The sequence below is a fragment of the Suncus etruscus genome, chromosome 1 (assembly GCF_024139225.1).
Source record: "Suncus etruscus isolate mSunEtr1 chromosome 1, mSunEtr1.pri.cur, whole genome shotgun sequence".
NCBI classification, from domain to species: domain Eukaryota; kingdom Metazoa; phylum Chordata; class Mammalia; order Eulipotyphla; family Soricidae; genus Suncus; species Suncus etruscus.
This window is the reverse complement of record NC_064848.1, coordinates 22,085,766-22,098,317: the sequence shown is the minus strand read 5'-3', so window position 1 is coordinate 22,098,317 and position 12,552 is coordinate 22,085,766. Positions and strand designations below refer to the sequence as shown.

Below are 12,552 nucleotides of genomic sequence, written 5' to 3'. Positions count from 1 at the left end.
TTTATGCCCACACTGTTTTTATTCTTTTTGATCTGTGCCACATCTCTGTAGTGTGAGATGATATCTTGTTGTTTAGATTTGCATCTCCCTGATGGTCATTAATGTTTTTATTTGCTGCTTCCCTATAAATCTAGAATATAAACTCTGTGGCATCAGAGACTTAGTGTTGTTCACTACTGTATCCCTAGCATGCTGGACAACTGTGGGATGCAAGTACTTATTAAATAACTACTTAGGAAAATGATAACATTCAGTTGTTGAGTTATTAAAATCACAAAAAGCTCTTTACTTTTCTGTGCCCTTATAAATATCACTTCATTATCTTTATTTTCAGATTGGGACAGTGCAACTTTAAGTAACGAGTCACTCTTGGACACTGTGTCTAGATTTGTTCTTGCAGCTCTTCTGAAACACACAAATTTACTCAGTCAAGCATGTGGAGAAAGCCGGCAAGTAATTTAAAACTATTTTCAAGAAATACATTAGCTTTATGATGTTAGAAATAAGGTGACTTTTACATTTTGATTTTTTTATCTTAGATATCAACCTGGCAAAAGCTTATCAGAAGTGTATCGTTGTGTGTATAAAGTTCGAAGTCGTTTGCTTGCTTGCAAGAATCTTGAACTTATTCAGACCAGATCATCTTCACGAGATAGATGGGTAAAGTTGGAAATCATATGACTTCTACCTATTTCTGCAAACAAGGATAGCGCCTTCTATATTGTTTATGTTTTTTTAAAAAAATGGTGCGTTGATTACAACTTAGCCACATTTTGATCAAGTGTGGGATGGCTAGTCATGTCTTCTTAGGCAATGCTAAAAGTGACTTCTGAGTATAGAGCCAGGAGTAACCCCTGAGCATTGCCAGGTATAGCCCAAACATCAAAAAATAAAGAATAAAAAATGGCTTAGGATTATTTTTTGAAACAAAAAAAATGTTATAATTTCTCAAATTCTTGAGAATTCTTATAACATGGTCCTGTTTTATCTGTACAAAATTGTTAATTCATCATTTCTGAAATGCTTACTTTGAGCTTCATATAATATTGCATACTTGGTACTCCATTTTTTAGAGCTTGAATTTTGAAACCATACTTTATATTTGTATCATAGCATTCTTTTGGCATATATTGATTATTTGGAGATATGTTTGTTAAATTACCTTGAAAATCCATTAAATGTATTAATATGCCATTTTGTTGAGGCTCACATTTAAAATTCATATAATGGAAATAAATATCTGTTAATATCCTGTTATCTTTGAAGCACTTAATTATGTAATAGTCATAGATCACAAAATAACCTTTATTATACATCTGTGTGTATACTTATAAATTTTTATTTGTGCTTTATGCTGAAAGCTGTAGAGGAAAAAAGAATATTGCTAAACTATGACTTATATAAGAACTCTTTTCTCTAAATGGCTGATAGTTACCATAGTTATTGTAATAAATAAATTAGTTTTCTTGCTAAATCTCTGAGTTTCTGCAGTGGCAAACAGAACAAAAATTTCAGTACTACTTGTATTATTAAAATTTACTAAGAGTAGCACTTAAATATGATTAATACAAAAAGGTTAAAAATACTTTAAAATCAGAATTATTGATTTATATAGTTTATACAGAGTAATCTTGACCTACCCAATTTGAAGGAAACTAGAATAAAAATCTATGTTCATAGCAGGTGAAACATTTGTCTGACCTATATTCAATCCCCAATATATGGTGTCCCTAGCCCCATCAGAAGTGATAGCCCCATCAGAAGTCATCCCTGAATACATTACAAGAGTAAGACCTGAGTACCACTGATTGTGACCTCCAAACTATAATAAAAAAAAATGCATGTTCATTATTTACTATTTATACTTGAAGTCATACCCAATTATTTTAAGTTATAATTCACTAGAATTTTATAACTGAAAATAGTATAAATATAAATCAATTTCTAGAATAACATCATAATCAAAATCTCCAAAATGAGTGAATATTTAAATGTCTCTATGTCTTATATGTATACACATATATTTTTCTTTTTATATTTATCCAGTATAGCTTTTGGAATGTTTGAAAATAGGGCCCTTTCTTGTTTTCTAAAAAATGCTTGCTTTGCTGTGAATTTTCTTCTCAAAACCACTTTTTCTGTGTTCTCTGTCTTCTGGTAGCTCCTATCTTTATTTTCCTTTGTTTTCAGGAATCTTCTTTTTTCCTTATTCTTTAACCCACTTGTTCAGTTGTGAGTTGGTGATGTCTAAGTGTTTAAGTTTTTTCCTCATTTTTGTTTATGATTAGCTTCCATTTCCATCATGATCTGAGAGGATAATTGATACAATTTCTTTCTCCTTGATTTTATGAAGGTATGCTTTGTGACCTAGCATGTGGGTCTGTCTTGGAGAATGTTCCATGTGTACACGAGAAGGATGTGTATTTGACTTTTTGAGAATGAAGGATCACCCCCTTCTATCTATTTATCTATCCATCCATGAAACCTCTTTCTTTTATTTTTTCTTTAAAAACTAATGTTTCCCTATTGAGTGTTATTCTAGTTGATCTACCCAGTGATATGATAAATGGTGTTAAAGATTCCAGTCACTATTGTAGTGATTTATATATCTTTATTCATGTCTGTTAGCAATTGTTTTAAATGTTTTGATGCTCCATCACTACATGCATAAATATTTAGGAGTTTTTCATGGTTTATATATTACTTGGTTATTAGCAAAATGACCATCTCTATCTCATAACTTCTCTAACTTGAATTCTATGTTGTCTGATGAAAGTATGGCCACTATGAACTTTTTCGTTTGTTTCTGGGTCACATTTGTGCCTATCTGGTGGTGCCCAGAGAACCATATAAGATGCTGGGGATTGAACCCAGGTAGGCCATGTGCAAGGTAAGCACCCTACCCACTCTATTGTTGTTTATTTGAAATATTGTTTTCAACCTTTGCATTGAGATCTTGCTTTCCCTGACTATTCAGATGTATATAACAAGTAGGCAGCAGAAAGTTGGGTTCAGTTTTCTGATCCATTCTACCTATCTGTGTCTCTGATTGGTGCCATTGATATTGAGCTTATTTACATGAAGGAATATTTTACCACCATTCTGTAGAAGTTATATGTATCTGTGAAGCTTGTGTTATCTTAAAAAAGCCCTTCCCTTCAGTGCTTCTTGTAAAGTTGGCTTCAAGGCGATGCAGTTTCTGAGCATTTGCTCACCTGTGGAGCTCCATATATTTCTCAAACCTAAATGATAGTGTAGCCGGGTCAAGTGTACTTAGTGATCTTTGTTTTCATATTCTCTCTTTGGCTTTCATCATTCTGATGTGTCTTGGAGTATTTTTTGGGAAGGGGTCTCCTTTGGTTGGTATCTTCGGGCCTCTTGAATTTGGGTACTTGCAGTCCTCAATTCTGGGAACATTTTAGTTATGTTTCTTTGACCAAAATTCTTTGTCAAAATCATCAACCTCTTCACAGACTCTAATAATTCCTTTATTGCTCATCTTGAGCTTACCTCATTGTTTTCTCATATTCTATTTATTTTGATACTTTTTTTTTTTTGGTCTTTGGGTTACACCCAGAAGTTATACGTTATACCAGGGTTATATGTGGCTCTACATTCAGGAATCACTCCTGTGGGCTCGGGGGACATGTAAGATGCTAGCGATCAAATCCAGATCAACCACTTGTAAGACATACACCCTACCCATTGTACTATTGCTCCAATCTGAGACATTTTTTAATTTGGGTGATGCTCAGGGGTTCTGGCTCTGTGCGCAAGGATCACTCCTGGCAGCACTGGTGGGACCATTTGGGGTGTTGGAGATAAAACTTGGGCCAGCTGGATGCAAGGCAAGTGTCTTGCCCTCTGTACTATTAAAACATCTCCTCTTCTTAGGTTGTTTTCTTCAGCTTTCCTGAATGTCTTTTTGAAGCTTTTTCTTTTTCTTTCTTTTTTGTTTTGTTTTGTTTCTTTGGGCCACACTGGTGATGCTCAGCGGTTACTCCTGGATATGTGCTTAGATATTGCTCCTGGCTTGGGAGACCATATGGGATGCTGGGGATCAAACTGAGCTCTGTCCTGTGTCAGCCTCATGCAAGGCAAAAGTCCTACCACTGGGCTATCGCTATGGCCCTGTGAAGAACATTTTTTAGCTCCTCAAATGCTGTTTCTCTCTTGTCAAGTTCTTCCATTGAGTCTTATTTCACCTATCAAACTTTTCAATTATCATTCTTCTGATTTTTTTTTCTCATTTGACCTCATGCTTTTTTTTTTAACCTGTACCACTGTTCTTTGAACTCATGCAAATCCATAACATGTTATCTCTAACATCATTATATGAGAGATTATAGAGCCAGTTAGTACTGATTGAGTTTTTCAGGACCACAACCTTTGCTCATAAGTATAGTGGCATTCTATGTTGCTTCGTCATTGCATCTATTGCAAGTTGGGGGTATGACTTTCTAATTTACCATCTATACCAGAGAGAGCTTTCAGGGATTCACACAAGGACTCGTCCTTCCTTACTAAAGCTATATCTTTTGGGATATTTTTGAACCACAACTAGCATTGCATAAAGCCTACTCTTGGTCTGTGCTCGAGAGCCACTTTTAGTGTGGCAGGGTTCTGTGGACTAAGAATAGAATCAAATTTTCTTTCTCTCTCTCTCTCTCTCCCTCTCTCTCTCTCTCTCTCTCTCTCTCTCTCTCTTTTCAGTTTTTGGGCCACACTCAGTGATTACTCCTGGCTATGCATTCAGAAAGTGTTCCTGGCTTTGGGGGACCATATGGGATGCTGGGGATCAAACTAAACTGGGTCAGCCATGTATAAGACAAACACCTTACCACTGTGCTATTGCTCCTGCCCCAAAATTTATCTCTTTGAATGTTGTCTTAACCTTTTTTGGTGATTTTATTTTTACAAATTCATGCTTTGCTTTTCATGTAGAAAAAGTTTCTTTTAATAAATTTTTTCAAAAAATTTTTGAAATGAGGCTGGAATGATAGCACAGTGGTAGGGCTTTTGCTCTGCACACGGCGAACCCGGGATGACCCTGGGTTTGATCCCTGGCATCCTGTATGGTCCCCTGAGCCTGCCAGGAGCGATTGCTGATCAGTGTGGAGCCAGGAGTAACTCCTAAGTGCTGCTGGGTGTGGCCCAAAAACCAAAAAAATAAAAAAATTTTTGTTTTAAATTACACTGAGCATAACTTTTATCATTTTTTTTAAGATCTCAGAAAACCAGGACTCTGCAGATGTTGACCCTCAGGAGCATTCATTCACTCGAACCATTGATGAAGAAGCTGAAATGGAGGAGCAGGCTGAGCGAGACCGGGAAGAGGGACACCCAGAGCCAGAGGATGATGAGGAAGAACGGGAGCATGAAGTGATGACAGCTGGCAGTGAGTCCTCTTCTTACTACACACACACATTCATACACAGACACGGACACACATCTACATAGGATGGATATACAAACACTCTCAGGTACACACACACCTGGTAGCCAACACGTTCATATTCACTTACAGACACACACCCACACACACTAACAGAGTCATATAACATGACACACTCACATTTACACACTGAAACACTGACAGACACACACCCAAAAATGCAAACTCATATATATGCATATTCACTCCACATATGCATATACTCATAGCCACAGATGCACCGACTTTGTTTTGGGGTGGAGTTGGAGAACTGACTAGAAGGGATAAGGCAAAAGATTTTCTGCCAGTAGGATCTGATACTCTGCTGGTGATCTTAGTGGATAATAAGTTAATTTTTCTGCTTTCTAGCTGTGCTCAGATTCCAGTAGATTTGATTCCACATGGGCATGGAAAGCTCTGGAAGCAAGCCTTTGGAAATAATGCTTATTCTGCTTAGTTTTGTGAAGGAAATGATAGAAATCAGTAGATAAAATTGTTCAGAATTGTCTTCTGAGATGAAATTAATTTTGGGGGGCCGCGAGGTGGCGCTAGAGGTAAGGTGTCTGCCTTGCAAGTGCTAGCTAAGGAAGGACCACGGTCCGATCCCCCGGCCTCCCACATGGTCCCCCCAAGCCAGGGGCAATTTCTGAGTGCTTAGCCAGGAGTAACCCCTGAGCATCAAATGGGAGTGGCCCGAAAAACCAAAAACCAAAACAACACAAAACAAAAAACCAAAAAGCAAAACAAAAAACTCATGGTCCTACACATCATCTGATAAAATTGACAAAAAAAAAAAAAAAGAAAGAAATCAATTTTTGGAATTAAGATGATGAACAAAACTTTTTGTGTTTGAATATTCCATAGCTTCATATAGTTGATATAGTGTGTTTGACTGGGCCCTCACTTTATATCTACATCTATATCTGTATCTTTATTTATCTATATACACACACACACACACACACACACACACACACACACACACATATACATGAAGTATGTGCTCTTCTGCTGAACTATATGCTCGAATCTCAGATAATTTAAGATATAATTATTATGAAGTTTAGAGTGATTGTAAAGTGTTTGAAATTATTGTCCATTTTTTGAGGAAATTGGTTATTTAAAGTATATTTTTTTATATATGCCTATTCTGCATTTGTTACTAGGAATGTTTGTATATTCATTTTATTCATTTATATTTGCATATTTATTTTTATTTGTATATTTATATTCACATATTCATTTACATTCTAATACTAATTTTATTGCCAGTATTTTTTTTATTTTTTAACTTCAAAAATGATTTTGAAGTGACTCAAAGAAGATAGTTTTTAAGAGAAAAAAAGCTCATCTGAGTAAAAGGTGTTTGGAGATGGGGAGGGAGGGAGAATTGTATTTTTACAGCATGCACCGATACTGCTGTGGCTGAACTTAAAACTTAGGTTCAGAAATTTTTGAGCACAAAGACCAAATGGGAAAAGTCAGCATAATAAAGAATAGAAAATTATAACCATCAATTATAGTAAAAAAAGCAATGCAGTCATAGTGACTATTTTTTAGTGCCTATTATATGCTGTACATTGCATCAAATACAATAATCACTTGAGGTGGATTAAGCGCATTATGAAAATGGGCAAAGTTAGGTTTAAGGAAGAAGAATTTATATCTTGGTTACAGTAATTCATAGCTGCAAGAATTGGGTCCAGGTCTACCCAGAACACTCTCCTAATTACATTTCATAATTTCTAGCTCTGTGCCCTGAATTTGTTTCTTTTGATTTTTTATATAAATAAAAAACTTTTAACAGCATAATGAAATCACCACAATAATTTTATAAAATAAAGTTATTATTTAAAAGTTTATTGGCTTTCTGCTTCTACTCTTCACTCCAAATTTTAGCAAAATATTAATTCTTTTTGTGAAATGTATATTATTTGAGAACTACTTCTTCTTCTTCTTCTTCTTCTTCTTTTTTTTTTTTTTTTTTTTTTTTGGTGTTTGAGTCACACTCGGCTCAGGGGTTACTCCTGGCTCTGTGCTTAGAAATCGCTCCTGGCAGGCACGGGAGATCATATGGGATGCCAGGAATCGAACTAGAATCTGTCCTGCATTGGTCGTATGCAAGGCCAATGCCCTACCGCTGTCCTATCTCTCTGGCTCCTACTTGAGAACTTTTTTGAACTTATGCTTCCTCTTTCTTTTTTGTCCTTCTTCCACAATCCTTGCTTTTTACCATTGTAATTGTGAAGGGCTAAGGGCTGGCATCAAATGGAGATCTCTTGTGATATCCTCAATTCTATAAGCATATTAAACACTTACTATAATTGTTCTCTTTCACCAAATTTTTTCAGCAGTTGTAATTACTTAATGTTTAAGATATTATAACCTGTAGATTAGGATTTATATGGAATTTGGAAGGGTCTAAAGACGGGAGTTTTTTGTCGTAACTAATGTCACTTTAAATTTTTCTTTTTATAATTCTCATTTCTCAACCAGAGTCATTAAAACTTCTGAAATAGTTATTTTAGCTGACCTACTTTTTCACACTGTTGTGAACTTCAGAATCAATCAGAGAAACACAGAGTGAAGTATTTCTGATGCAACAAGTCTTGTTCAGGGCACATTATTTTGTATTTCTAAAAAGTACCCAAATATTATTGATGTTGTTAGTCTGATATCACTTAAATATTACTTAAGTGATATCTCTTGGGGTCGGCGAGGTGGCGCTAGAGGTAAGGTGTCTGCCTTGCAAGCGCTAGCCAAGGAAGGACTGCGGACCATAGTTCGATCCCCCGGCGTCCCATATGGTCCCCCCAAGCCAGGGGCAATATCTGAGTGCTTAGCCAGGAGTAACCCCTGAGCATCAAACAGGTGTGGCTAAAAAACCAAAAAAAAAAAAAAGTGATATCTCTTAAATATCAGTGACCTAACTTATTAATAAGAGTAGATATAGAACAAATGAAATTCTATAATTCTATGTGTATTTTAATTGTAATTTCTATGAAAGTTTAATAATGTTTGAGAAGTAAATGTATCTTTACTGTACTTAAAGTCTAAAAATAAATTTTTCCCTTTTCAGTAAGTTTTGGATTCAAATTTTTTTGACTATTTTTATTGTTATTTTCTTTGCTCTTCTCTCCCCATGTGTTAAGACCTTGTTCTTGTGTTGCATGTTACAGAAATCTTTCAGTGTTTCCTCTCAGCCCGTGAAGTAGCACGTAGCCGGGATCGAGATAGAATGAACAGTGGGGCAGGGTCTGGGGCTCGAGTTGATGATCCACTTCCTCAGTCTCAGCAAGAGCGAAGGGTCAGCACAGACCTTCCTGAAGGTCAGGATGTCTACACCGCTGCCTGCAATTCCGTGATCCATCGGTGTGCCCTTTTAATATTAGGAGTAAGTCCTGTGATTGATGAGCTGCACAAGCGAAGGGAAGAAGGCCAATCACAGCAGCCTTCGACAAGCACCTCTGAAGGGGGTGGACTCATGACCAGGTGGGACTGATTGGACACTTAGCCCATTACTCTCCTCCTTTACCTAACTTGCACTGCAATGGTTTATTCTCAGTTACAATATTCTTCTGAAATGAACAGAATTGTCTGATTAATGAGAAAGCACAATTTTTCTTACATAAATGTAATATTTGAAAGGCATAAAATTATTTATATATCAGTAGTTTAGTGGCATAACAGATTGTTTTGATATTAATTGAGAATTTTAGTGTTGAAACAAAAGTCAGTATCTCCCCTGGACAGAAGAAACAATTCCTCCTCACTCTGCAAATGAGCTCTATGCTACTAGTTTCATTCACTTTCATATTCACTAACATTCCCAAATCAAAAAATCTTTTCTTTGTGCACATGAGGCAGGAGTGAAAGTCTTACTGCAGAGAGCCGGCTAGTCCATGCAAGTCCAAATTATAAACTTATCAAATCAAGGAGTGAATCTGATCTGTCTCAGCCTGAATCAGATGAAGAGAGTTACGTACTGGTAAGTAAATTCAGATTCAGTAAAACAGGAGTTCTGTCAATGTATAAGAACATAAGACTTAGTTTATAGTAAGCATATATATGAAAGTAAATGTAATACACAATATAATACATACATGTTATATATAATTTATATAAATTTTTTAAGTAAAAAATATAGCTGTAGTGCATATTTGCTACCTCTATGTTAATGATGCTCAGATTTCTGTCTTTAGCTCTGATTTCTTCCTAGACCTTAAATTCCAAAGTCTGATCCTTGTTGGATATATCACCTTCATGGGTCATCTTAACCTGTCTAAATATATATATGTTCCTCTCCCTTCTTCCTTATCAGTTGTTGCTATAGTAAGTACTAATACAAACACCTAGATTGGAAATGTGTTTGTCATTTAGTCTATTTTTCCTTATTCCCTCATTCCCCACAATCTGTGCTCAATCCCCTTACAGTCTCTTTATTCTGTGCACAGTGATCACTTCTGGTAGGGCTTCAGGGACCATATGGGATGCTAGGGGTTGAACCCAGGTCAACCATGTGCAAGGCAAATCTATTAGCTGTACTATTTGTTCAACCCCAGGAATAGAATAATATATTTAAACTACAAGTATCTCTATATCTCCTTTACTCCAAGTTGGTTTGTTGCTCTCAGTTACTATCAGAAACACATAGAAAGGGGTGACAGACTTGTAAGGGAAAAAAATCTACAGGTGGGATAATGATTTATAATAGAAGTAGAAAGGCAAGCTATAAGTTAAGGCAGATAAGATTACAGAGAGAAAACTATGAAGGATATTTTTATTTGAATTGCTTTTTACTTGAAGTTATGGTAGGTTTTCATTTTGATATTTTTCTGCTTTATATGTGAACCTATATGTGTTATTTCACCATTCTGTACCATAGTATTTTGTCTGTATTTATTGTGTTTATGGCAGTGTGTCAGACTAGGCTTCTGGCCCCTGATTTTGCTGAAGAACTGTGAGAATTTGGTCATGTCACATGACAGGTTCAATAGAAACTCAGGTGATCTCTCTATAAGCTTCATTTTTATTTGTGAAGTTTTTATATTGTTTGACTTGGTGGTAATGAATATAAAAATATGTTTGAAAAGATTTGGGTTTGATTTCTATCAAGGCATATTCCCCCCGGCACTACCAGGGGCTCGTACACACCCCCAAGGGTCAAGATTAGACCCTTAAATATTGGAATGTGGCCCCCAAACCAAAATATCTTATATGGATTTGATCCCTGATGCCCCATATGCTCCTCCAGTCAGTACCAGGAATAATCCTTGAGTGCAAAACCAGGAATTAAGTCCTGAGCACAGTAAAATATGGCCTAACCTCCCTCCAATCAGGTAAATATGATGAAAAACATTATTGCCTGATCATCTTTTCTTTTTTTTTTTTTGGTTTTTGGGCCACACCTGGCAGTGCTCAGGGGTTACTCCTGGCTGTCTGCTCAGAAATAGCTCCTGGCAGGCACGGGGGACCATATGGGACACCGGGATTCGAACCAACCACCTTTGGTCCTGGATCGGCTGCTTGCAAGGCAAACGCCGCTGTGCTATCTCTCCGGGCCCTCTTATTTTAAAAAATTGAAAAGAGTGTCATAAAGTTTTGAAAAAGTCAAAAACAAGAGATATCATATTATTTTGCAAATAAAGGGAGGCCTGGGCTGAGCCTTTGGTTTTGAAAAGTCTTATATAAAGTATGAACAGTGGCGACAGATTGAGTTTTTCTTCTTGAATGACTGAAATACTCTTCTTTTTTTTAGTTTTTGGTTTTTGGGTCACACCCGGCAGCACTCAGGGGCTACTCCTGGCTCTATGCCCAGAAATTGTTCCTGTCAGGCTCAGGGAACCATATAGGATGCTGGGATTCGAACTATCGTCCTTCAGCATGCAAGGCAAACACCCCACCTCCATGCTATCTCTCTGAAATACTCTTCTTTACGAAGTTATTTAATTTGTTTCTGCGCATGATATCTAATAGGACTTGGTTTATTCATAATTGCTAGTGAGAGAAATACTTAAAATAATTTATAATTACCAGTTTTATGTTGAAAAAAATCTTCATTTTAATCTTTTTTCAGAAAAAAAGTCGTCAATAAAATCTAAGTTTGATTATTAACAGTTGTTGCACTTACTATGCACTCTATTTTATTTCATTTTTTTTTTTTTTTTTTTGGTTTTTGGTTTTTGGGTCACACCCAGCAGTGCTCAGGGGTTACTCCTAGCTCTATGATCTGAAATCACTCCTGGCAGGCTCTGGGGACCATATGGGATGCTGGGATTTGAACCACCGTCCTTCTGCATGCAAGGCAAATGCTCTACCTCCATGCTATATCTCCAGGCCCTACCATGCATTCTAGATCTGTACTTTATTTTTATGGATGATTTTTTTAGTGTATAAAAGCAGATACTTTATAAAAGGATAAGTTATATAAATGAATCAGAACTAAGAGAAGTGAGAAAGGAAATAAAATCCTTATAAGAGAGAGTGGAGAATGAAGGGAGTGAAGGAAGTAGAAGAGTTAGATTTTATCCTTTGGTGATTTCTGCAGCTTTTAATATTAGCACCATTTTTTTTTAGTTATGTGATAGAACACAACTGAAATTGTAGTCTAAACATAAAGTCTCTATGGTTTGTACATGGCTGGCTATATATTTGTAGGTAGAGAGTTTTCTACATTGCATTTTTCTTCAATAAACCATCTAGTCACTTGAAATAAACTTTTTTTTCTGAAACCTTTCACTCATTAAACACTGCAGTTTCATCAATTTGGTAATTCTTTATGTAATAGCTAATAAAAATACTTTAAGGTTCTGTCAGAGAGCTTAGGACTAGGTTGTTTTTTCATTTGTGAGAATTTGGTTTTTTCCATCTGAGCATCTCTTTTTTATTTTTATTTTTTTGTTTTTGGGCCACACCCAGTGGTGCTCAGGGGTTACTCCTGACTGTCTGCTCAGAAATAGCTCCTGGCAGGCAGGGGGGACCATATGGGACACCGGGATTTGAACCAACCACCTTTGGTCCTGGATTGGCTGCTTGCAAGGCAAACGCCGCTGTGCTATCTCTCCGGGCCCCCATCTGAGCATCTCTACAGGCCAGTTAGTAGTTTTGGAAAAATGGGG

The 12,552-nt window shown here is 36.4% G+C and overlaps 1 protein-coding gene across 1 annotated transcript in view; it reads left to right on the top strand.

The window, feature by feature from the left end:
* Positions 1 to 12,552, top strand: part of HERC1 (HECT and RLD domain containing E3 ubiquitin protein ligase family member 1) — a 223,057-nt gene that overhangs the window by 95,925 nt on the left and 114,580 nt on the right. The window contains exons 21-25 of the mRNA XM_049783985.1: positions 335 to 449; positions 540 to 660; positions 5,227 to 5,398; positions 8,614 to 8,926; positions 9,302 to 9,422. Coding sequence (XP_049639942.1) covers positions 335 to 449; positions 540 to 660; positions 5,227 to 5,398; positions 8,614 to 8,926; positions 9,302 to 9,422 — 842 coding nt within the window. The remainder of the gene's footprint in view (positions 1 to 334; positions 450 to 539; positions 661 to 5,226; positions 5,399 to 8,613; positions 8,927 to 9,301; positions 9,423 to 12,552) is intronic.